Raw genomic sequence first — 24,591 nt, 5'->3', positions numbered from 1 at the left:
TTTTCACAAAATGCCTCAAACCATGAATGCAGTGTCCGATTGCCGTGCAAGGCCTAAGAACAAATGGCACCTTTTAAACATTGGCCTATTATAGCGCCACCAGGAGGCCACAATAACCCACCTGACCTGGCGGAGACATGTGCTCCGAGGAGCACTTTTTCTAGTTTTCATCTGCTTTTTAGTCGTGTAAATGCAATGCAAGACGATATATATCTACATAGTTTTGATGATCAGATCACTCAGGATAGGACAGTGCAGAATATATATAATAGTACGTTAGTATATGATTAATTATTAATTTGCATAGCGATTCGTTTGACAGAAGGGTCCACAGGGACAGATTTGGCCCTCCAGCAATGGAGTCCCATATGGTTCTCAGGAGTGATAGGATGCTGTTTTTGGTGCATTTTGATGCACTCCTTTTTATGGAGATTGTGTTTTTGTTAATGTAAGTATGATTCACTCATGAAATGAGGAAAGCAGGCAAATACTTAAGTTATTGTTAGCACCAAGCAAATGTTTAGCATTTATCTGGTCTGAGGAAAACATTAAAGGCTGTATTGAAATTATCTCAAATCAACCATTTGAGTCAATGGTCTCATACCAGTGTTAAATCTGTTACCATGGTATAAACATTTACACTGTGATTATTATTATACATTTGTCAGAAGGCAGATTTGATTGGGTAAACATTTAAATCTGTTTCTAATGTAACTTTCCTCTTCTACCCTGCATTTGAACCCGGTTTCCATGCGCAAGTGCTGATTTTTTTTTTACCATTGAGCTAATAGAGCCTGCCTGCTTGCTCATGGTATAAATTGAATCTTGAACATTAGTCTCAGATCCTGTGTCTAGGTGGTACATGACCTTTGACACGATCTAAATGTCTCAATAGAAGAGCAGGGAGACAAAATCCAACCACCCCAATTATATAAATTATATTGTTTTAGCATGCTCTACCATACAGATTAGACAAAATTTCATTTTATTCATTAAAAAAAAGTTACATTTAACACTGACACTTTATTTGTTTTTTACTTTCAGAGATATAGAGTAGAGCTTTGCAAGAAACAGTTTCCATCATGGGTGTGAATGGAAATATCTACTGTATAATAATATCTGATCTCACACTCTTCCTTCCTCATCTGTTTTGCAAAACCCCCCTGACCAGAGCTCATATATAGTACATAGCCGTGACACCCTTACAAAGTCCAATGGGCTAACACTATGTCTGTTCTCAACTTTGTGTTATTTAATTTGAATTTGTATATAACATTTATTATGTCCGGCTGTATGTACCTCATGAATAATATATAGCCTATTTACTCAACAGTCCTATTAACTTATGAATACATATGCATAATATAATAGTGTTTGTGCAAAATGAGATTTGAAAACATATTTGTGAGAAGCATTGGCCATACCCTGTCAGACTTCTGCACTGAGAGCTCTGCACTGCCTGTTGACTGATGGAAGTCCCCCACATAAAACCTCCCTTCAAATGCTATATGTAACCCTTTGTAAAAACTTTTCCGCTGAGAAGGAGACTTGAATCTGGCTTAATGTCACAACTGAATGTTGAAAACATCTGTCTGGGCAAGAGAATGACTCTCTCCCCCCCCCCCCAACCCAGAGCCCCACAGTGGCAAACAGTGCCCAACTGTATTTGTAGCGGGGAGCCCACAAGGCTGGATGTGTGTAGCCTAACTGTGTGAGTGTTGCTGAAAAACAACAAGCTTCCTCACTAAATTATTTCTGGATTAATCAAAGTTAAAATAAAAACACAGCTTGAATTTTTAATTCGCTAATGATTTGACCCAGCCATGACACCGACACACAGACGTCAAGTAAAGGAGAAAACCATATTACTTTTTGACATATTTAGCAAATCATGGCCCAGATTTGTCTATTTTTCCTAGAGGAGGTGTTTCAGTGGGTGAGTCATCCAGTTGTTTACTGAGCATAGATAGAGTACATAAATAGAATGTATCTGGTTCACACCAAGCCTTTGAAGATGAGGCAGAGACAGCCTGGCCTCACGCTGAACTGGCGGCTTTAGCATAAGGCCTGTTCAACAGCTTGCCATTGAATAGCTTGTGTTCCGTTTGCAAATAAGCACATTTACTATAGAGCAATGCCTGCTCAACCCAATAACAGCTACAGTACAGTAACAAATTTGCACACTTTACACACTTCTCTTGTTGTCAAATAAAATGCTGTGAAATGTATTTGGGTGAGGATTTGGAGTAAAATTATTCTAAAGAGGACACACTATGAAAGGATAAAGTTTCTGCTTTGGTAAAAGTAGGCTACCAATGTATTGAATTTTATATATATATATATATATATATATATATATATATATATATATATATATATATATATATATATATATATATATATATATATATATATATATATATATATATATAAAGGAACCAAAAGTTAAAGAAAAAAACAACAGCAATCAATTGATGAGCAGCCATAGAGAGCTGGTAGAAGAAGTGCCTGGGTAAGCACAGCATGTTGAAAAGCCCAATCCCCTGTGATGGCTCCCAACTCACACCCATGGATTGTTTACTCGGCTACAGTGCTGCATTGTTTCCAAGGTTGTTCACAAAGACTTTATTATGACAAGTGTGTCCAGTTTTACTTCAGATTCAATGGCTGTCTTATGATGTAGTTTGTTTCTATGTTACGATGGAAGCAAACTTGATAACAAGCACTTGGGCGTTTAAATACATCTGCATTGTTTGTTAGCCTTTTGTGGCATTGGACCTGGTGTGTTGCGATAACATGTACCAAAAACAACCGGTTGTGATCGGCTTTATGTTTTGTCTTTGATTGGGGCGGTTTGTATCCAGGGGACACACAGGCCACTAGGATATCCAGCTACTGAATGCTACTGCTGCTCTGAGACAAGTCAATCAGGGGACTGGTTGGTGGGTGAGGCTCTACGTTGTCATGGGGATGGGGCTGTGGCTGATAATTGGGCATGGGACTTGGTTGCAACAAAGCAACATGGCCTTAGTAATGAGATTAATGATGTTGTGTTAGGTCCCGTTTCACCAAGGAGAGGATTATCTGCCAACAGCCCTCCTAAGGTGAAGGAAAGGACAATTACTCAGACACGCGCTTTCATCAGACCCTGGTCCCCATTCAGGGTGATGAGCTTGAAAAGATGTTGCAGAGCTGGGTCAGGGCTCATTCCCACGGAAAAAAGCAATTTAGTGAAGAAAAAAAATCGGCGACACGTGCATTTAATAGTCAGAGTCAATAGTTGTCAACCTGAGCGCTCCAGGTGTAGGTCATGACTCTTCGAAGTTCAGTTGGGATCCTTGATAGAAGTTCTGCTTCTTTTTCTTTGAGACATCCCTGACTGAATACAAAAATAGCGACTGTTTGGCCAAGCAGTACAGGGTGTGACGACTTTCTTTGTCAGAGACGTGTCCTTGACGAGAATTCTGGAGCTGTTCCCTGTCTATACGCTTGCAACATATTCACCACAAATTAGGTTATGGCAGTGTGAGATGGCTGCTACAACGTACTTCTACACATTCCTGCAGGAGGGGTGCATACAGTATACAGTAGTGACAAGAAAGCAAGAAAACAGCATGCTGACATAAGATGTCTTCCGTGTTTTGTCATATAATAAACATATTTGGTCTGCAACATCCCACTAACAAAATAGGCTACACATTTTATGTATTTTTAAATACATAAAAGAAAAAGTATATATACAAAAACATTGCCTAAACACATGCTTATAATCAAAGGCCTCGTCAGTAATACAAAATTACAAATGTAAACAAATTGGAGAGCCCCACCATCATAAATAATAAAAGCAGTGGAGACATGATACATGATTTTCAAACAGTATTTACTGTATTTTGGGGCTGTAACATCACTATTAATGCTGATGATATTTGTTTACATTGGAGTAAAACAGCTATATTGTGATTTATGATGGGTGAAACAAACAAACAAACAAACAAACAAACAAACAAATAACGACAACAAAACATATGTAATTTTCAAACTCTCTAAAAATGGATGTCAATACAACCCAAATCTATAAATTCAAAACAATCCCAGATTGGGCCTCTAAATATACTTAAGCCCCCGAAAATACAGTTTCATAATTTTTCTCTCAAAATATATTTCCTCACCTATGGGGTGTACAAAATATATATTTGGACTCTTTCTTTGTACCTTTAATCTGAAACCTATGGTAAAATATATGTTTTAAACTCACTACTCCAGGTTTGAACTGTCAGAACTGTACACTTTGGAAACACACAGAGTGAAACACACTCACTGTTGCAGTCACACACAGACAAACGTTCCTTTATTGTGTTTTTATGGACAGTTTTCACATTTATGATGATTTATCATTAGCAACAAGGATGACTGATTGATTGTAGTAAAATCGCTCAGAATTGTATTATTTGAAAAGCGAATGAGCATGAATAAATAATAAAAAGTGAGGAAAACCAGCCATAGTTGTTTTTGTTTTTTTCTCTTCCTTCCAGTGACTGTACTACATATACATTATAAATCAATTCCGCTAACAAAAACAGGTCCCAGCCTTTATAAAATTAATTTTGTCTCTTGTTTTCTTTTCTTTTTCTATTCAAGTTGGTGATTTCATCCTAAGAAAAAACAAAACAAAACAAAACAAAACAAAACAAAACAAAACAAAACAAAACAAAACAAAACAAAACAAAACAAAACAAAACAAAACAAAACAAAACAAAACAAAACAAAACAAAACCAAACCAAACCAAACCAAACCAAACCAAACCAAACCAAACCAAACCAAACCAAACCAAACCAAACCAAACCAAACCAAACCAAACCAAACCAAACCATTTTGGAACCATTAGTGAAATGCCACTATATTCAGGTTCACTGGGATATTCTCCGATAAAAAGAGACATCAACCAACTAGAGGATATCCTACCAAGGTGCACAAGAAAGATACATGTCCTTGTTAGCACCGGCGAGGGGGTTGATTATGTACGTGGTTTTCAGGGCTTTTAAATATCAACATTCTACTAACATATCTTTAGCTTTTTATCACCGCTGAGGCAAAAAAGTTAATCCCAGAAAAATCTGAAGTAACACTTTATTTTACAGTCTCTATAGACTGTGTTTCTTTACTATCTTCCCAGCATTTAACACACATATTGTGTGGTTACATTATGTGCTTTTGAGGGGGGTTACTTAGAGAAGTGTTACACCAAATGATATCGATGTCAACTCCCAACCCAAAAGGTAAGTACCAACGTCTGAAAGTTTTAATCCATAATTGCCAAGAGAATAGCATGGAAGTAGCAGTAGTAGTAGTAGTAGTGATTGTAGAATAAAGTGCACTAAGACTGAATCTTATCATACCTATCTTAAGAGTACAGTTTTTGTGCGCAACGCAGCTTCAGACTGGGCGGAGGGCTGTGGGGCTGTCCCGGGGGTCATTCGTCAAGGTCAGGCTGGCACAGACCGCGCCTGCTGTTGATATTAATAGCCTAAGGTGAACATGGGTCTCCTGCGCTGCAGAGAACGATCAGGCATGCCGGGTGAGAGCCCTATCTCACTTTACTCCATTCGTTTTCTGATACCACCTTCTTTTCTCCCTTTTACGGGGCTCATTCTCTTATAAGGCCTTCGGGAGAGAGTGTGTGGGTGTGTGTCTGATGAAACACCCGCCCCCGTCCGCAACTGTCTGTGAACATCGTGCCTTTATCCATTTCAATAAATCATATTACTCTGATAAATTCATTTCAATAAAATCTCTTCTCTTGTATACAACAAAATTAAAATCATTTTGCGGAAATTTAAGGCAGTCTGTCCATTTACAAACAAGACATTGAAACTCAGTTTAATTAGATAAAAATAACAACAGAAAGGTTGGAACCATCCCCCAAGAAGTCACATAATACTTGTTCCCACTGTAAAATCCTTTCATTTATAGATCTCAGTTCGATCTCTTGAAGAAGGAGAAAAAAAAGGAAAAACCTCTTGAAAAGTTCCACATGTCATCAAAAGCTGACAGTTTCCGTCAACTGTTTTTCCCCCCCATGGAGTTCAGCTTGACCACCGAAGCCGGGGACCTGTAGCCAGGGGTTGAGTTATACGTGCACTGATGGCACACTCCTGTTGAGAACCTGGACCCTCATCAGCTGGACACTGGTCATGATTTTCTTCTGGTGACCCATCAGAGTCACACCTAGTCTCTGGATGTCCCTGTACAGCACACATACACAGATACATGTAGAGATTATTCATTATGTGCTACTGTGCGTTTCAGTTGTCACACATCAGGAGTGTACACCATTAACACCATTATCTTATTTTCCAAAATATGGTATGGTCTTAATCGGGGTAAGAAAACCTGTTTAAATATGGCAGTTTTTTTTACCTAATCTTTTGATAATGTCCAAATACATTACGTAGCCATAAAATGTAGAGTGACTTTTCAGAAAAAACACAATCTGTTAGTAGTAATTACTCTAATGTTATGCGTGCAAACTCTTCAGTTTAATAATTACCATAAGCGTATTCCCAGTAATCAATATTAGTATGCATGTAAATTGCAATGCATATGCTTTAAGGCTGCACAGAAGGGAAGACAGAGCTTGGTATTTCATGAACTGTGGCTGTAATATTACACAATATATGTCCCAAGTACAAATTGGAGGTATCATTGAACTTGTTATTAACAATAGCCACAGTGTGCAAAAGTGTGGCAATAAAAAATTGTGATGAAATATTACAATACAATTTTAATCTTAGTTTTATTGTAATGCAAAAACCTGCACGCTTTTTTTTTTTTAACCGTCCATGCGTACAGCACCTCAATCACTATCACAATGTCAATCACTATGTCCGCGACTGTGGACTAATTTATTACGAGTCATATTTCTCTTCATGAGGTATTAAAGTTCCGAAAGAAGCTACAGTAACTACTCTGTCTGAGCCCGCGTTTTCATTCTCCAGTGTGCTCATGACTCACCCTTGGTTCATGCTTATGACGTGTCCTAGGGTGTGGTAACCCCCCGCAGCAAAGTGGTCCTTATAACGACCCATTTTTATGGTGTCCAGCCACTCATCCACTGAGTTACAGCTGCTGAAGTCTGGGATGGCTCTCTCCATCAAAGGGGGACTATTGAACCTAGGGCACAGACAGGGAGGCAAAGGGGGAAAGAGAGAGTGAGAGAGGGGGGAGAGAGAGAGAGAGAGAGGTAAATGGTAAAGAGATGAATGGGAAGACAAAAAGAGCTGGCGAGAAGCCCAAAAAAAGCGAAAGGGTTCAAGAAGTGAGAAAAGACAGGGGAAAAAAGTTGGCTTTGAAATGCACTCGCAGCCGAGGCAGAAAATCAATAGCAGTTAAAATGATAGAGACGGGGCGGCAGCCATGGCTGCAGGATGGCTGCTTTGGGTAGATTAATAAAGGGAGAAATCCTTAACACCCTTAACTCCGTCCCTGACTACCCCCCAACACCTCCCCCGCCTGCCCCAATCTCCTCCAACTTCCCCTCCCCCTGCACGCCATGCACCAGTAACTCTGTGGGACCCTGGGACCTGAACTGAGCAATTTACACAAGTCGAGCCTCAGCCCGTGTGTCCTCTCCAGTCCGCTCCCTGATTCACTGCAGATCAATGTCAATATCACAGCCAGGCTTTTACTTAACGCACAGCGTGTCTGTCAGAGATGAGCTTATTGGAAAATGAACAGACGCTCGCTTTCTGTCTACCAGAGAGAACTTTGGGGGGAAACTTTGGTGTGTAACTTTACCCCGCTGCTCATGTTTGATAGTGGGGGGATGAGATTGGATTTACTCCGTCCCCTTCCACAGCAGGACGGTTCCCGCTTCGTCCGTGAGATCATGTGACTCTCTTGGCAGATGATCTTTCGCTTTGACTCATGTCGCTTAATCCGCTAATCACACACACCAATATTTGGTTTCTTGAAGAACTGTCCGTCTATATTTAATCTGAAGTGATGGTGTGTTCATTGGCACGCCTACCTGCAGAGTTTGTCCATAGACTTTAGGTTCTCTGGGTTGCGGATTAGCTTGTCCAGAACGGTGACTATCTGGCAGAAGCGGGGTCTCTCGTTGCGATCTTTCTGCCAGCAGTCCAGCATGAGTGTGTGCATGGGCCCTGGGCAGCCCATAGGAGCAGGCAGCCTGTAGCCCTCCTCCACCGATTTAATCACCTATACAAACAGTGTGCAAATAATGGATAAGGCAATACAGTTCTAGACAAAATGGCATGTTGCCGCACTGATCAAAGAACTACATATTGCACTAAAATGTATGTGGGCATGTATAGTATACTGCCCTATACATTTACAGAACAGTACTGCTTGTATAATGAAATGAAACAGAAATTACTTCCAAGCGTATCTCCTGTCTTGGGTGTAAAAGTAATGGACAGAAGTGGACAATACATTGTTTAATAGCATTTCACAGCATCTTTTTTTAAGAACGACAGCTACCAAGCCCTGGTCATGAACTTATTCTGCTGCCTGCCTTTGCGGGGCAGCCTAACAATACCTATTCGGCCTATCTCATATCAGTAGACCAAAGGAATTGTTTGTTAATCTGGAGCCACTGTACTCACATCTCTGTTGGTGAGGTTCCAGTATGGTCGTTCTCCGTATGACATCACTTCCCACATGACCACGCCGTAGCTCCACACGTCACTAGAAGAGGAGAACTTTCTATAGGCAATGGCCTCTGGGGCTGTCCAGCGAATGGGGATTTTCCCTCCCTGGAAGAGACACAGAGGACAGCATCTGGCTGAGTTCAACAAGAAAGGCATCACACTTTCTTTTTCAAACTGGACTTCTGAGTGCAGCTTTATTGAACAGAGCAGTGAAGAATGACTGAGCTTTATGGGCACACAGCAGGCTAATAGTGTGTGAAACTATCCTGTGACCAGGATTCAAATCTCTGGGTCAGGTGGAAAAATCTGGGCCATATCCAGTGAACAAGGAGACAACAAGATTAAGTACCATTGAGCAAGGCAGTTGAACCACAAATGCTAAAGTCAGTGGCCAGCATTACAAAATCTAGGCTGTGTCGGCCAACTTTCAGAATGTTTATATACACGTGTGGTCCTCCTTTCCCCATATTATTGGATGAAGGCAATGCATTTAATCTGGAAAGCAAAAGGCTAAATGCCACACTTGGTTAAATGGCAGGCAACAGCTTATGTCTGAATATAGGCTACTGGACTATATTGTATGTGTGTGAGTGCTTAAGCTTGGGCATGTGTATGTGTGTGTTGCTGCAGACCTGGGAAAAAATAGATTTGCAAATGGTAGCAAATATTTGAACTACTTACAGCACGCTTGTTGTAAAATGCCAGACACTTAAATAGCCCCAGTAGTGGCATAATTACTTGGAGGAAGCAATCCTCATGGGGTTTCTATAAGCTTTCCCCATGGGTTTCTTTAAAACCTGTAAATGTATTCCTATTCTCTTTTGCCACCCCCTGGTTTACCTGTATTGGGAAGGTTATTTTGAAAATGTCACAGGTACGTGATTAAGTGCTTAATGGTTTTATAAGTAACGGATCAAAGTTAATTTGGGGTTATTTTGTCTCCAAACCCCAATACACCTTTAAACATTTTATTTGGGGTGAACGGTTCTGAATGTTTAGGGCGCATACCACATGGGCACAAAATGCCTTCTTCAGTGTGTCCACGGTTCGATTCCTATCCAGCCAGACTGTTTGCTGTGTACCATTCCCCTGCTCTCTGTCTGCTTTTCCTATCGGTCTCTCACTTTCACGATTAAAATAAGGCAGAGATGGCTAAACACAGGTTTTTATTCAACCATCTGTCCATCCTTCTGTCCAACATCATCACCACTTTGATCCCAAACAACATACAGTATCTCATGAACTACTGGCATTGCCATGTAAGAACCTGCTGTGCACCTTCATACTAGGAGGCTCTGACACTGATGCCAAAACTTTCCACTTGGCCAAGATTTATCTAAAATTTTAATTGCCATGAAACCTGATGACTCACTGGAGAAAGAACCCAAATGACCCCGTGCACCCACAGGTTGTCTTGCTTGTCAGTTGTTTCCTGCCATCATTGTTTTGGCCCACCATGTGCTTTTGTTTATATCATGTCTTGTCTTTTAGTTTCCTGCCAGTTTGTCATGTGATCTCCCCTGATTATTGAGTGTACAGCTGTCATGCATTTGCAATCAGGCCTGCATTTATATGCCCTGCTGTTATCTGCCTCCAGTGCCAGGTTGTCTAAGCTCACACCTAGAACTCTCCGGCATTTTTACAAAGTGTTTAGACCTATTATTGTTACCAGACCTAGCTTTGTCCCTGTTTTTTGCCATCTGCCTGCTGTTTTTGTACTTTGCCTGTTGGATTGACAACTTGGATTTAACCCCTGCCTGCCTATGTAATCTGCACCTGCCAAATGATTATTTCTTCCAAGTTAAGTCTATTTAACCTTCCCTGTCTACCGTGTCTACATTTTGGTCCACACTCCCCGTTTGGGACCTCACCCTCCACTATAGCTCTGAGATGAGGTCCTGCTGCGTCGAGCTCCGACAAAATTCTGGCCCGGCAAAAGCCCCTTATTCTTTTTGCCGAACATTGTATCCAAAAACTAAAGGTAGTCGAGCAAGCTAACATTGTATCCAAAAACTAAAGGTAGTCCAGCAAGCTAACAGATAACGATGTTTGATGACCCCCATATAATCAACAGGGAGGCAACATGGCCTCTTGGGGCTGCGAGCTTGAGTTTTGGATGCTTAGTCTTGTTTGCAATCCGAATACCTTTAAAGGAGGAGTTCACCCAAAAAATTACTTATTTTCTATCAATTACACACCCCATGAAGTCTTGATTTCATGGATTTATTTTAGTTTTTGTGGCATTCCTAAGACAATAATTTGATGACTGTGTGTATTTCCGGTAGGAGACACAAATAATCTATTGTGTGTCTCCTACCGGATACATTAGCTGGTAGGAGACGGGAATCAAATTATTAGCTTAGGAATGCGACAAAAACAAAAAATAATCCATGGATTCAAGGCTTCATAGGGTGTGCAATGATAGAAAATAAGTCATTTTTTGGGTGAACTCCTCCTTTAAGTGATCCCATTGATGACATGTAACCCAGTGCTCCTGAGACGTTTTTGATACATTCAAGCATTAGTTTATATTCTTGGTGTGTGTGTGTGTGTGTGCGTTCATGTGTGTATGTAATGTTCCGCAGAACATGCATTGGGCTTGCCTCTATGTTTAAACTCACACTGGTGGTGTAGGCGGCATCGGGGTCGTCCTCCAGGACGCGGGACAGGCCGAAGTCAGACACCTTACACACCAGGTTGCTGTTGACCAGGATGTTGCGTGCTGCCAGGTCCCGGTGGATGTAGCCCAGGTCTGAGAGGTAGGTCATGCCAGCCGCAATGCCGCGCAGCAAGCCCACCAACTGGATGATGGTGAACTGTCCGTCATGCCTCTGCAAGAGGAGGACAGAGGAGGACAAAGAGGGAGATGAAAGGGAAGGAACTGCCATTTAAAAAAGAAACAAAAGGTTTTGCTGTAGCTGAACTGCCATGGCCAAAAGAATAAAAGAGAGCAGAGATAATGGAGGAATGAAATCTCAAGGGGGAGAAAGAACAGGATAAAGAGAAGGAGATTTAAAAAAAAAAGTTAAATCTCTTCTTTCATTCCCCATGTCCTCACCTTCCAAAAAAAAAGTGTACCCACCCTGAGGAAGGAATCCAGTGATCCATTCTCCATGTACTCTGTGATTATCATCACTGGCTTACCTGGGGAGACACACCAGGATGGACATCAGACAGCATACTTCTGGCGGTGCATCGTGTGGTGCACCGAAAATAGCCGTTCTACAAGCTCACAACGTGTCACAGCGAGCTTGAAGCGCCGCTATTTTCGTTGCATGTCACGCATGCACAACAAGTATAAATCAGGCTTTACTCTACAGTGGATGGGATTATCTATTTGCTTTTGGAAACAACAGTCATGCTGCAGACATGTGTGACACTCAATTTGATATCTTTGCTGCATGTGATAATGGCCGTGTATATATATATCTTTTTTTTACGGAAAAAACTTTAACCGTTGTACACGTCTGTCTGTGTCTCTTTTATGCCCATATGAACATATCAGTTGCTTCTGGACAACCGCATATCCGCATATCCGAACGATTCCCGCACTCCCTCGAGTCCTTGCCGATGTGCACGCCGAGTTTGAAGTCAGTCGGTCTCATATATGCACATGACCATATTGATATAGTGGTCGGATCTCTGGCTCTGGACAAACGGATCTCCATATATGCCTAAATATGGTCATATCGGGTTTGTTTATGGTTATATGTCTGAATCATAGTGACATGCCGATAAATCGGCGTATCGGGTTTGTTTATGGTTATATGTATGAGTCATAGTGACATACCTATATATGGGTGTATCAGGTTTGTTTATGGTTATATCTGAGTCATAGTGACATGCCTATGTATGGGCGTATCGGGTTAGTTTATGGTTATGTCTGAGTCATAGTGATGTGGTCGTGGTCCGTACATGTACATAGTTGTGTCAATTTTAATATAGGATATTTATTTTATTTTTACTATACTATATTTTATATAGTGTTGAAAAATATCTGCATTGAGATTATGTAATTGAATTTGGCGAAAATAAATTTAAGCAAATTCAATTATGTATCTCCCTTTTGAGATACATTTTCTCGGAATGGAACCGTGTGTTATTTGATGATATCAGACTAACAGCATGGACCTTAATAGCTTGAATCAAATCAACCAAGGCAATGTGCATCACGGTGGCTGATGGCGTACATACTCTGTGTTACCACTCCCTCCAAGCGAATAACATTGGGGTGGTCGAACTGGGCCATGATTGATGCCTCGGCCAGGAAGTCCCGCCTCTGTTTTTCTGTGTAACCTGCTTTCAGGGTCTTCAGAGCCACTGGGATGTCTCTTTTGCCCGGGAGCCGCATGCGTCCGTAACACACCTCCCCAAACTCTCCTGTACACGCATGCGCACACACACACACACACACACACACACACACACACACACACACACACACACACACACACACACACACACACACACACACACACACAAAGCTCAAAACACGTCACATCAAATGTTTGACTATTTTCACCTATTATGACATGGCCAGAATATAGGCATGTCAGGGATGCTCGGGTTCATGTGTTTAAATAAGGATTGGGAAAAGGTACAGTGTAAAACGTATCTATTCAAAGGCATTGGAAAAACAGGTGTAACTGTCTTTTGGCTTTTGTTGCCATTTTCATTAGTCCTTCTCCATTTGACCTGGCTCTCATACAAATTACACTTCATCACTTCTGACGTTCCCACACGCGGCGACTCAACAATGAGTGACACGGATCCATCAAGGGCACGGGACAATGCAACTGTTGTGAAGGATCAAATCTGTGACCTTCTGATGGTCCCTCTAATCGCTTGTCTACCGTGACAACCCAACTGTTTTGTTCAGTCGTTTCCAGTATGCACTGCAGTGTTTTGCTCGGCTCCGGCAGTGGCAGAGTGTTAGCATTCTGTGTCTGTCTGAGGGGATTTGATTGACAGCTCCATGCAATGCTCTGATTCCACTCTGCTATCCTTCTCTTCACTGCCTTTACACCAACCACTGATTTCAGTTTACCTCAGCCAATGCCTGTGTGTGTGTGTGTGTGTGTGTGTGTGTGTGTGTGTGTGTGTGTGTGTGTGTGTGTGTGTGTGTGTGTGTGTGTGTGTGTGTGTGTGTGTGTGTGTGTGTGTGTGTGTGTGTGTGTGTGCGCGTTCATGGTTTTACCTGAGCCAATGATTTTCTCTATTTTGATCCTGGAAGCCTCAATTTCTCTGGCAAACTCGTGGACGGCCTGGCAGGGGTCTTCGTACGTGTGCGGGTCGATATAGAACCTCGCGTCTGGGAATGACACTAAGATAAACAACATTAGCATTTGGTCACATATCGGAGAATATACACGGCACATCTGAGCCCCCTATCAGTGAAGTGTGGGAGGAAAACATTAAATAAATAAAATATGGTGAAAGAGAAGAAATGGCCCGGGATGAGAGATTGGAGGTCGGAGACAGAGAAATAGAGAGAGAGAGAAAGACAGAGGGAGAGAGAGATGAGGAAAGGGAGATTAAATAGGAAGTACGTATGATGGAGGGGAAGGGAACTGGTTGGAATAACGTGTTCCTTCCACGCGCTACGTCCAACCAGGGAAACTCCCCCCTGTCAGGTGACAAGAAGGTCAGTTGGCTCTCATGCATTGAAGGAGGCATGAGCTCGGCCCTGGCCTCCCTAGGCTGGTGGGGGGAGTGTAGTGCCCAGGATCACTTAGCAAATTGGCACCGGGTGAAAAAAGGGTTACAAAATCGTGGGACAAAAATTATAAAAAAAAAATAAAAAAATAGGAAGTACGTAGGAGGAGGGACTCACTTAATCACTAGGCGTGTGATTAAATTGTTTGCTCTGAGGATGAACTTGATAGCATCTGTGTTAAAAATGCAACCTATTCACAGACATGGGCTGAAATCTGTCATTTGTTATAATAAAGACACATAACAAACATACCGTGTCCATTCTGGTAGTGCATCTTCTCCTCATCGGAGTCCTGGAAGGCTTTGCTGTAGCCGCAGTGTCTGTGTTAATGAGACACGCACACAAACGCATGGAAAAACATGCACACAGATATTCACACGAACATACACACACAAGGCGGGATGAATACAGGACAATTGTGAGAAAGAAAAGAAAAACATTCTATATCATAAAGCATTCCTAACTGTGATTTGCTGTAGACTATCAACACAGCTCATTCCAAACTCAATAATTGAGTCTATGATAGCTTTCAATCAGCTAATGATGTTAGTAAACGTAAGGGAGCACACCACCCATTTCCAACCTTATTTTCATTATAATTGGTCCTCACTAATGCTCATTATAAGATGGCACCATTTCTGTCTACTAGCTCTGTGTCTCAGAGGTGGGCTATGGACAGCGTCGATAGGGATTCCAAGGCAAGCTCATAGAAACTACAGCCTTTCTCTTCCTGGAAAGTTAGCATGCTGAAATAGAAGTAATTGCTCTTGTTTGAATTTACCAAACCTGCCTACCGATGATTTCATTGGTAGGCAGGTTGCGGAACTGTCCACAGCCCATCTTGGAGACACAGAGTGAGTAGACAGAAATGATGCCATAATAAACATTAGTGCGGACTAATTATATGAAAATAAGGAAAATGGGTGTACTGCTTCTTTTAAAGATACCATCCAGTCATACTGGTTGCAAGTTGACCGGTCAAAACTATTGCAGTGGCAAAAGGGTTCTGCACCAATGCTTCGATGATTATGAAGATAATACCTAAGAAAGGGAATTTCCGCACCTGCAATTGGTGTGGTCTTTATTTTTAAGTGACGTTTTTCATGGATATAATGCCTAATACATTTAGGAGTAACTAGTTACACTGATTTACTGGGAGAACACTTTGTGAGTGGCAGGGCATGCATTGGGCATTCAGTGCAAGTTGATCTGGAGAAGACTTTGTAAAATTATAACAGAATTTTGACAGGATGATACCTTTAAATCCTTGAGCTAACACAGCATCATGCGGCTGGGAGACATGCTTCACTGTTTAACATTTAGCTCGCAAACAGAGCTGAAATGAACTCCGGCATGAATTAATTAAGTGCAATGAAATTCATTATTTGTTACGCTACTGAGATGTAAGTTAGTAGACATCAAAAAGGGCGAGTGGGGAGAAGGGGGCGGGGGGCTGTATAAGTGGGAACGTTTGCTTGCAAGCTAACGGACATGAATCAACATAATTAAATCCACTGTGCAAGGTGGAAACCGCGGGATGGGAAATTAGCTAAATACGACAGGGAAGAAGCAGGTGGGGGTGGGGGGTTGACAAGAGGAGCAGAGTTTGTGCTGTCACTAGAGGCATTAACTTGAAGGCCTCTGCTATACTTATCTTCCTTAATGACACAAATTCATGCAGATTATTGCTATTTTCTCGTATAATGGACACATAGCACATATAATAGACATACTGGCATTGGAGACTAAAACTAGCCTGTATAGCTTAGCTTTGTGCACCACATGACAGAAAAACGGGATTCTCTTTCATTGCTAAAGCACTATAGGCACATAGGGAGGATCATATTCCACATAGGTCTTATTCTAATTACAGATTTACCGTATGCTTCCACTTTACTCGCTCCTTTCATATACTATACACAGTAAAATCCTCAATGTTAATGTTAACTGAGGATTTTTCAACATACAGTACTAGGCTAGAGTCTAGCCTAAGGTACACTGTAAAATCCTTAGTCTAGCAGGGAGCAGCAGGAGAGGACATACGGTATAACAACAAAATGTAATAAGGGGTTATTATAACAAGCACTACAACACAGAGAGTTTCAAGTATTATAGTATAGTATAGTATAGTATAGTATAGTATAATATAGTATAATATAGTATAGTATAGAGTAAGAAAGTGTTCCACACACAGCAGCGAGGGGTAGTGTGGTAAAGTGTAGCCTTGCCGTTTCCTGCAGATGATGAGGGCGAGGAACGCAACCAGGCCTGACACCAGGGCCATACAGATCCAGATGATGGTCATGGTGTTGTAGCGCAGAGGAGCTGTGGATACACACACACACACACACACACACACACACACACACACACACACACACACACACACACACACACACACACACACACACACACACACACACACACACACACACACACACACACACACACACACACACACACACACAAGCGTGCGCACGCACACACAATCCATGAGACTATGGTGGAATTCTATGCAGATCTCAGCTCAGGTATTTTGATCTGTAGCTGAAATGGTTCTTCAGTTCATACGATTAATTAACATACAGCAAAAGGGGAACAATATGCAAATCAAAGTATTTTTTTGGGGAAGCCTAATTTTCCTTGACTCACACAATTCCTAAGGCTGTGATGTTTTTCAAGGTTCGCAATGGTTATTTTATGTGTTTTTTTGTCTGTGTATGTAGGTATGTACAGTATATATGATTTGTTTTTGTCTACTGTGTATACATGTAACGACTGTGACATGTATTTATGTTGGGACCCCCTCGAAAACGAGATGGTACAGACATCTCAATGGCTTTTATCCTAATAAAGAAACTTGAACACAAACACAGGACTTACAACAACCACAGTGCTGTTTGAAAAGTGGAATCAGAAGCAGTTTTGCCGTAAGAAAGCTCAGATAGAACAGAGGGATTATCTTAAGCCATTGGCCTCAGTGACACCCCAGCCCCTCAGCCCAGTGCTGAGCAATCTGGGACCAGCTTCCTCTGTCATCCCTTACGCTCTCACTGATTTAGTCTACTGTCCTCTGGGGGCTCTTTAAATCAATGTGTTTGCTGGTAGTTTAATGCTGAAGATAATTTATTTGGTATGTATTCCATCACTGACCATATTCACATGGTGGTCATGTTGCTCTAAACTAAACTAAAATTAGCACAGCTGACACATCGAATGATGTTCCTTTCTTAGTGACTGTCATAGGGCTATAGACGCTAAAAGGCCCAACAGATATATAATAATAATAATAATAATAATAAACTTTATTTATATAGCACCTTTCATGACATAAATGCAGCTCAAAGTGCTTTACAGGGTGAAATACATAAAATAAAATAAAGCAAAAGTGCTTTACAGGAAAAAAAGCAACACAAATCAACAACAAAGCAGAGAAAAAACATCAAAGCAGTTTAACAATGGCATAAAAATAAAGGCAGGAAATTAATAATATTAGCAATGGTATTAAAATAATGGCAAAAACAAAAGGCAGTGAATCAAGCACACAGCGAAGACATAAACAGCAACACAGCGACGTAGGAAAAAGATCAACTAAAAGCAAGAGTGAAGAAGTAAGTCTTGAGCTGTGCTTTAAAGCTATCCACGGAGGGGAGCTTTATAAACAAGTAAAAGAAAAAAACAACAACTGGGAGCCAATGTAATGATGCTAAGACTGGGGTGATATGTTCCCTCATCTTAGTTTTAGTTAAAACTCTGGCTGCCGCATTTTGGACAAGTTATAATCTGTCTGTTGTTTTCTTTGGCAAGCCAGAAAAAAAGTGCATTACAATAATCAAGTCGAGAGAAAAGTCAATAATAACGCCCAGGTTCTTGACTGTAGTGCTACTTTCTATAGTCATGTTGCCGAGTCTACTCTTTAGTGATTCTCTCTGCTCATTAGAACCAATTATGACCAATTATATATAACAGATATAACCAGTTTATGTTTATGCTGACTATCTAATCTCACAACTATTTAGTTGTAAAAGTGAAGCCTTCACAATTTTGGTGGTTAAGTGGTTAACCCCCCCCCCTCGCAAAATAATAGGATAAATAACACAATATTTAACTCTTTAAATTGTTCTATGACCCTGTCAGAACATCCTGAGAGTAGCTTTTGGGCCACGACCGCCTGCTTATGACCGATTGCTATCGAGACAATAGGCTTATGAGCTTCCTTGCAATAAACATTAAACAATAAAAATGAGATGTGGCTGCAAATATAGAATAGCTCCTCTGAGGTTTAACATGCTTAAGAAATTATGAATGTGCTCGTTAAATAAAATTGCTGCGAGGAGTATTGTTTCAATTCATATATAAATTAGAAAGAAAACAGGCCGTCACTTCATCAAACTGCATCATTTCACATGGCCTCAGGATGATGTGAATATGGTCAGTAGTGTAGTCTTGATGTTGAACTTTGGGACACTGCACCATAAAGTTTGCTGTAGAACAACAGAACATTGCCACAAAGTAGGGTAGACTAGTTTTGACATATTCCTGGACTTATTGATTGCTCAGTATGTATGCTGGCTGTGATGCAATGGATCCTCCTGTTTTATGAGTCTGACAGTGAGATATTTTCCAGAAACAGGCTGGCGGAAGAGAGTTTACAGTCCAGTGAGCACCAGAAGAGGCAGACCATGAGTCAGTAAAACTCAGTTGAGACACAAATCAGGAAACCTGAAAAGGAGTTTTGCACGCCAAATACACTCCTCGGGCAAGAATATAGTCTAAATAAATAAGCGTATTGTATGATGCAAAAAAAAAAACAATAGTTATTGCCACAGCTTTGTACACGGTGTCTTCTGAGACAGTGGATCAGTAGCAGTTTTGCTGCCGGGGGTGAGGTGACCCTGTAACGAAGCTCAGATCGATAGAACATAAGGATGGTCTGAGGCTGCCTTTGGCCTCAGTGACATGCCAGCCCTTTCAGACCAGCACAACGCTAAGCGGTTTGGGGCCTAGTTGTGGAGGGGTTCACATTGCCAAGCCCCTTTAGCAGAACAAACAGCTTTCTTTTTCCACTGTCTTAAAGAGCAATATGTGGCTCAAGGGCATGTGTGGTCTGGGTCTGGTCTGGTCATACTCTCTTCCAACCTCCCTCCCTCCCTCATTCTCTCTCTCTCTCTCTCTCTCTCTCTCTCTCTCTCTCTCTCTCTCTCTCTCTCTCTCTCTCTCTCTTTCTCTCTCTCTCTTTCTCTCTCTCTCTCTCTCTCTCGCACGCACGCACGCACGCACACACCTGCTTTTCCGGTCTGAATCTCCACATTCTGGCTGAAGCGTCCGCAGCCTGCTGAGGTTCTTGCTCGGACCTGGAAGATGTATTTGGTGCCCGGTTTCAGGCCTGAGACCCGGGCACTGGTCCCCTTTGACTTGAGAGTGGAATAACTCTGCTCCTCATTATCCTGGAGGGGAGAGGAACACTCACCTTAACAACAACAGCCATGCTATTATCATTACCATCACCAGTCATCTAAAAGGGGCAAAAACATTATGTAAACAAATGAATAACAACATAGCTCAACAAATGATGGAATATACTAAATATATAAATTCCAATTTACAATGAATGCCCCATGCCCTGCTACTCATTAAGTCCCCCTGGTGGCCTTGATGGGATTTATTGTTTGCTTCTTGTTGTAACTATTCTTTTTTATCGTTCTCCTTTGAGACAATAACAGAGATGATGCTCCCGATGACAAAAGTTGATTAATTATCTTTTTACAGCTGTGAGTTGTCCCCCCCCCCACCTCCTCCTCATTGTGGGACAATAGTGTCCATCACCACATTTAAAGAGGCAGTGTCACAATGTTAGTACTTTTTTTGTTTTTCATTCAATTCTGGAGTCAACAGTTTAGACCACCCAGCTTTTCTGTCAAACGGGCAAGTAGAAACAGCCTTTACTTGTCACTTGTCAAGACCAAATACCTCCCATCACATTATGTGGATTTGGGGAGTTTTAGTTCTGGAAAACCACCGGTCCTTTCTCCATATATAATAATACAGTACTATCCAATTATCATTATTTGGAGGAAATAGGACCGTGGCACTGCCATTTTAAAAATCTAATTTGGATTCATATGGGAAGTATAAGTACAAATATTGGAAGTATACTGTACAATATTGTTAAAATATTGTTAAAATTGTTATATAATTTAGTATGGAATTGGGACGCAGCATGTGGGTTGAGAGGTACCTTCCCAGACACATGTGTGATTATTGGGGAATGGGATACACCTGTGAAAGCTGAATAGGTGCCCTACTTATGGGCCAGTTAGCCGGCAATTTCTCCTTAAAAGGAGTTACTGCAGTAAGAAGCTCCTGCATACACAGTAATCACTATAGACACTAGTGACATGGGCTTTTTAGGAATTAAAAAAACAAAGAAGTGAAATTAATAGACTGTGATTAAATCTCAATTAACTGAACTGTGACAAAAACAAATCAGATATATTATGGGAGAAATAATATGCTGTGTTGAGCTCCATTGTCACATCACAGGTTTGCATGTGTAAAGAAGTGAGTGAAGTTATTATTATTTTTTAATATCCCATAGCCTAGAGGGACGATTTCTCTGTGATTGGCTAGCTCCTTGTTAGGCCAACCGACTAGCCACTGGTGTAACGTTTTTGTTTTGTTAAATTGTGGTCTTCTCAAACAAGGTGTCAACCCTTGTGTTCTCCTACATGTCACAGCCTGGAGGGACAATTGCTCCGCAATCTGCGACCAACAGTGTTAACTTCATCACTTACTGCAGTGACATTCACGTTTACAGGGCTGGCCCTGCTGTTGCAGTCCAGCCAAAAATAAAAGTCTCCGGGGTGCATGGTAGCTCAGCCATTTAGTGCACAAACCATATGCTCATTATGAGTGCGAGGACCAGAGTTTGAACTTGACCCCTGTATTGTCTTGCGTGTCTATCCTCTCGCTCTGCCCTTGGTTTCCTGTCTCTCTACACTGACCTATCTGAAATAAAGCATTAAACATGCCAAACGTATCTGTAAAAGAAGTCTCCATTATGACCTCTCTGCCTGTCACCTACACTACAAACACCCAATACTAACAAGTGCAAGAGATAAAAAATGACAGCAGAATTATGTAGAACATCTATGTGTCATCTGGACAAATCCTGTACATCAACTAAAGAGTCCATTAATAAACTGCATGGGTTGAGAAATAAAAGCTAGGCCTATATTATTTCCCTCTTTATTGTCACCATGATTTCAATTATTTCAACACTTTCATCCAGAGCAACGTAGAATACCCTGCAGAATGTAGAATACCATTCAGAATACCCTTCAACACCTTGATCATCCACATGACAAGCAACCAGTGGTACAGAGCATAGAGTGGTGGGATGTGTTTTGTGATCCACATCATCCTAATGTTCACCTACAGTATTTGGCCAGTAGTGTCTTCAGTGTTTTTGTGTCACTACATTATACTGCAGGGCAGCAGCCCTCACAAGAAACCTCCCTCAGTTTGAACCACTGTGGTCGAGTGGTCACACTGTAGAAAACTTAAGGAAGCATACTGCTGACATGTCCACTTGAGAGACGCCTCCGCTGCAGCCCTAAGGCCGAAGCCAGATTAAGAAAAGCGCACAAAAGACTCACTAATCCTTTAGTAGTCCCTACACTAACCAGTATGTTTAGTTGTGATGCTCTCAACAGCCCACTCTATCAGCTGATCTATATCAACGCACACACGTGTACAGACACACATGCTGCAATTAGCCCCCACCATGCTCATGCACCCACACAGACCCCTTTGCTGTCACTGTCACTTTCACAGAGTTGGATTCTCTCTCTCTCTCTCTCTCTCTCTCTCTCTCTCTCTCTCTCTCTCTCTCGCTCTCTCGCTCTCTCTCTCTTGACAACCATTTCCTTTCAATTAGCTGAGCTGCCAGGAGAATCTTTTCTTGGATTAAGTTATCTGGAGTCTATCCAACCAGCACTCCTCTGCATTCAAAACAACTTGGCTCAGCTTAGCTCCTTTGAAGGCAGGTACAGTAGGGAATGTGTATTTTTTTGCTTTGTTTTATAAGCTGCTGGAATCATTTCATGTGCTACTGTATGTATTTAGTAATTTTTCAAAAATATATTTTTCTTTTTTCTTTCTTTTGACTGGGGTGGTCAAATAAAGAGAAATCTCCAAACGCAAATAATGATGTAGTATTTGGGTCTCCCAGAGGCAGTGTAGAACACATGCAGCTACTGGTTGACTACCTTCTCATAGTATTTGATGTCATACTCCAGGATAACTCCATTGGGCTGGTCAGGTTCATGCCACAGCAGAGTCACACTGTTTTGACTGGCATTCTCCTGCCGGATGGCCAATACCTCAGACGGGGCTGCACAGCAAAACAAGGAAACATTGCTTGTCAGTCAGTTCAACACAAACCCGTAATCCCGGCTCCCTATAATAATCACCGTATAAAATGATCAGATTACCGTGCATTAAGTCTTAAGTTATTGATACACTCAAATCGTCTTTCATAGCAGAGATCAAGGTGGGTCAAGTAACTTCCAATTCAGTCAGTTTGGAATCCACATCAAATTGTGGTTATAGCTGACGAAGCAGCCTGTCTCAGTAATTATGTTATGTAGTGGATAGAAGTAGCTGTTGGGGCAAAAATAATCTTTCTGCCTTTCTGAATAGACTGTATGGAAAATAATTTAACCAGCTTACAGACCACCAACTAGGGGTACAGTATGTAAATCCATGAGCAATCCAGAGACAGGCAGAAAGAATAGATGAATAAATTATTCTCCATTTTGTTTGCTTTGCTGTCAACATGTTCCTCCTACATATTCTCACTCCTACAGTAGATGGTAATATGATGAGGGAATATACTAAATCTACAGTCAGATGCTTTTCAATGTTCCAGGTAGTTCTGGTAGGTGAGTCAATATTTGAAAACATATCACTTAACCCCAAAGAAATTGATACATACGTCGAAAAAGAAAATGTACGGTGTCATTTTCAAGATGGCATCAAAGATGCTTGCCAGGAGATTAAAATGTCTTTTCCATATAAGCCATTATAAAATATTTCATAATGTAATGAGTATTGTAAGGGCTTATAACTATAGTGTTATAAGCAAATTATAATGCATGATAAGTATGTTTATTATAATGCATTATAGACATGGGCTTCATAAAAAGTGTTATCCTCTTAGTCCAATGTGTGTACAGTCAGTGCATGTCACTGGTCGGATGCCTACCTGCCTGGTTCGTAGTAATGTTGACTGAGCCATAGAGAGGTGGCTCATTGCTCAGCTGGGTCACAGCGTTTGTGGCCATGATGCGGAAGGTGTAGTTGGCGTGGGCCACAAGGTTGAGCACCGTCACCCAGGGGTCGGTCAGCCCGCTCTGCCGCGGCACAAAGCGGACAGCGGCTGCGCCTGAGCGCTCCACCGTCCCGCCTCCAGCCCCGACGCTTGCCTTCGCCCCACCGATCCCTCCCGCAGAGAAGGAGATGCAGTCTTCACAAGGTCCCCCCTCCCCGGAACACTTCTGACACAGCACATTATACAGCAGGTCGCTGCGACCCCCGGTGTCCAGTGGGAGACCCCACTCCAGGTACACCGATGTCCCATTGACAGAGGAGATGACGCTCACTGGAGCGGACGGAGGGCCTGAGGACAGAGGGGCTTTTAGTTTGTTCATTTATTTCAAATCTGTATAGATATTTATTATTGGATGGATTATTATCTCAAAATTGGAAATGATGAGTCATTGATTAGCCTGCTAACAAAGTAGGCTATGTTATTCCTAGTAAGTGTGTGTGTGTGTGTGTGTGTGTGTGTGTGTGTGTGTGTGTGTGTGTGTGTGTGTGTGTGTGTGTGTGTGTGTGGTGTGTGGGTGTGTGTGTGTGTGTGTGTGTGTGTGTGTGTGTGTGTGGGTGTGTGTGTGTGTGTGTGCATGCATGTGTGTGTACGCAAGAGTGCGCGTGTTCTCACGGGTGCAGATGGCAGCAACGGGGTCAGTGGGTGCTCTGTAGTAGTTGGAGTCACAGGGACAGACCAGGGCAGCTCTGGTCTCTGAGTGGCTGTGCTGAGGACATTTACCACACAGACCGTCTCCTGCCGCCGGCTTATAGAAGCCCACCTCACAGGCTGCAGACAGAGAGAGGAGGAAACAGAGAGACTAAGACAGATT

General features: G+C 41.7%; 1 protein-coding gene across 1 annotated transcript in view; it reads right to left on the bottom strand.

Moving 5' to 3' along the window:
* Positions 1 to 4,921: 4,921 nt before the first annotated feature.
* epha8 (eph receptor A8) overlaps positions 4,922 to 24,591 on the bottom strand; it is a 99,140-nt gene continuing 79,470 nt past the window's right edge. The window contains exons 7-20 of the mRNA XM_084062887.1: positions 24,393 to 24,548; positions 23,655 to 24,068; positions 22,657 to 22,781; positions 19,671 to 19,833; positions 16,579 to 16,711; positions 14,639 to 14,706; positions 13,868 to 13,993; positions 12,865 to 13,050; positions 11,753 to 11,814; positions 11,292 to 11,501; positions 8,626 to 8,775; positions 8,028 to 8,218; positions 7,013 to 7,171; positions 4,922 to 6,243 (exon numbers count right to left, since the gene is read on the bottom strand). Coding sequence (XP_083919013.1) covers positions 6,129 to 6,243; positions 7,013 to 7,171; positions 8,028 to 8,218; positions 8,626 to 8,775; positions 11,292 to 11,501; positions 11,753 to 11,814; positions 12,865 to 13,050; positions 13,868 to 13,993; positions 14,639 to 14,706; positions 16,579 to 16,711; positions 19,671 to 19,833; positions 22,657 to 22,781; positions 23,655 to 24,068; positions 24,393 to 24,548 — 2,258 coding nt within the window. The 3' untranslated portion in view covers positions 4,922 to 6,128. The remainder of the gene's footprint in view (positions 6,244 to 7,012; positions 7,172 to 8,027; positions 8,219 to 8,625; positions 8,776 to 11,291; positions 11,502 to 11,752; positions 11,815 to 12,864; positions 13,051 to 13,867; positions 13,994 to 14,638; positions 14,707 to 16,578; positions 16,712 to 19,670; positions 19,834 to 22,656; positions 22,782 to 23,654; positions 24,069 to 24,392; positions 24,549 to 24,591) is intronic.

This window comes from Gymnoscopelus microlampas (genome assembly GCF_963454915.1).
Source record: "Gymnoscopelus microlampas genome assembly, chromosome: 7".
NCBI lineage: Eukaryota > Metazoa > Chordata > Actinopteri > Myctophiformes > Myctophidae > Gymnoscopelus > Gymnoscopelus microlampas.
This window is presented reverse-complemented; position numbering and strand designations above follow the sequence as displayed.